Source organism: Glycine soja, chromosome 15, assembly GCF_004193775.1.
Source record: "Glycine soja cultivar W05 chromosome 15, ASM419377v2, whole genome shotgun sequence".
Taxonomy (NCBI): domain Eukaryota; kingdom Viridiplantae; phylum Streptophyta; class Magnoliopsida; order Fabales; family Fabaceae; genus Glycine; species Glycine soja.
This window is the reverse complement of record NC_041016.1, coordinates 40,585,287-40,587,205: the sequence shown is the minus strand read 5'-3', so window position 1 is coordinate 40,587,205 and position 1,919 is coordinate 40,585,287. Positions and strand designations below refer to the sequence as shown.

General features: G+C 40.9%; 1 protein-coding gene across 1 annotated transcript; it reads right to left on the bottom strand.

Moving 5' to 3' along the window:
* Positions 1-1,316: 1,316 nt before the first annotated feature.
* LOC114386143 lies at positions 1,317-1,919 on the bottom strand. The gene is made up of 2 exons (XM_028346140.1): positions 1,808-1,919; positions 1,317-1,678 (listed from the first exon to the last, which is right to left on the bottom strand). The coding sequence occupies exons 1-2, from the start codon at positions 1,917-1,919 to the stop codon at positions 1,317-1,319; spliced, it is 474 nt and encodes a 157-aa protein (XP_028201941.1).

Here is a 1,919-nt window from a genome sequence, read left to right as displayed (position 1 = left end):
AAATCAATGCCCCAACAGTTGAAGACTTCTACTTCCATGATGCGTTGCAATGGCATCTCATTCCTCCGAGAAATGTCCCTTGTTCTCTGGCATTGATCACAATGAAACACATGATCATGAGCATCCTTGAAGATAAAAGGCTAGATGAATCCAACTTGTAGCACCTTAACAGTTGTCCTATCCCCACTTAAAGCCTGCCACAAGGAGAATTGTGACAGTGCCATAATATACTTCTGGCTTCTTCCATGGTGACACATCTTCTCAATAAATTATCTGCTCCAATCTTGAATAAATGGGGATCATCCCAGACATAGAAATGAGCATGATGGAGAAACTTCTTCCCCTAATTCCAATTGAAATCCTTTGGAATAATACCTGCAGCTCTGTAGTTGGCCATGTTTGCAAACCAAGGTCTCTCATTCACATGTAAAAGGGATTCATCAGGAAATTCATCCCGGATTTCCTGCTCCTCTTGAGTTATTTCTTCATTTGCTAACCTAGAAAGGTGGTTAACCCCAACATTCTCGGAGCCCTTCTTATCTTTGATCACTATATCATACTCTTGAATCAGAAGGACCCATCTGATTAGCCTTGGCTTTGAATCTACTTTTTTGAGAAGGTATTTGATTGTTGCATGATCATAAAGATAACCACTCTGGACCCCACCAAATATGATCTGAACTTCTCTAATCCGTAGACTATGACCAGCATCTCCTTCTCAATGGTTTCATAATTTAGTTGTGCATCATTCAGGACCTTGCTAGCATAATAAATAGTGTGGAATACCTTGTCTCGGTATTGCCCAAGAACTGCACCAACTACATAGCATTGGTGTCGCACATGAGCTCAAATTCTTTACTCCAATCAGATGCCACTATTATCAGAGCAGATACCAGACTGTTCTTTAGGGTCTAAAAGGTTGTCAAACATTCTTCATCAAGCTTAAGCATTGCATCTTTATTCAGCAAGTTGCTCAAGGGTCTAGTAATTTTGGAGAAGTCCTTTATGATTCGCTGATAGAATCCTGCATGTCCAAAGAAACTCCTGATGCCTTTCACATTGACTAGTGGAGGTAGCTTTTCAATGACATCAATTTTTGCTTTGTCCACCTCTATCCCCCGAGCGGAGATCTTGTGGCCTAACACTATTGCTTCCTTGACCATAAAGTGGCATTTCTCCCAGTTCAGCACCAGATTTACTTTAAGCAATCAATAGCATTTATTAGGGCCTTCTCCAATGGGGAGTGAATGGTTAGGTAATGCATAGCGAGATCGACTTCTTGCTCTATTGCCTCCACCTTGAAGCGTGTTTTACTATCACTGGGATGTTTTTTTTGCTTCGAATAGGTTGAAGGTGACTTTCTGATCCTCCACACTCATTTCTAAGTTTCCATTCCCTATGTCCATAACACATTTTGCAGTAAGCATGAATGGTTGGCCCAGTATTAGGGGAATATAAAAGTCTTCTTCTATATCCATGATCAGAAAATCCACTGAATAAGTAAATTGGTGAACCTTAACAAGGACATCTTCAACTACACCATATGGTCTAGTAATAGAGTTGTCTACTAGCTGAAGCGTCATCCTAGTAGAAGCAATTCTCAAATTCCTGATTCTCCAGCACATAGATGGGGGCATTAGGTTGATGCTTGCCCCCAGATCAATAAGAGCTCTACCCACTGACACATCCCCAATATAGCATGAGATGGTTACACTTCCTGGGTCTTTGAATTTTTGTGGTAGAATCCTCTAGATCATAGCAATGTAGTTTCCTTCCACCACGATGCTCTCATTGTTGATGTATTTGCCTTTCGTGAGCAAGTCCTTCAAAAACTTTGTATACAGAGGCATCTGCTGTAAGGTCTCTCCAAAGGGAATGGTGATCTCCAGCTTCTTAAATATTGTAGAAGCAAGCTTCAT

Excerpts from the sequence above, each read along its gene's own strand:
- LOC114386143 (XM_028346140.1), bottom strand. The coding sequence starts at position 1,919 with ATGAAGCTTGCTTCTACAATATTTAAGAAGCTGGAGATCACCATTCCC. Across the intron at positions 1,679-1,807 it reads GAAGGACTTGCTCACGAAAG|TGGGTAGAGCTCTTATTGAT; the intron begins GCAAATACATCA and ends GGGATGTGTCAG.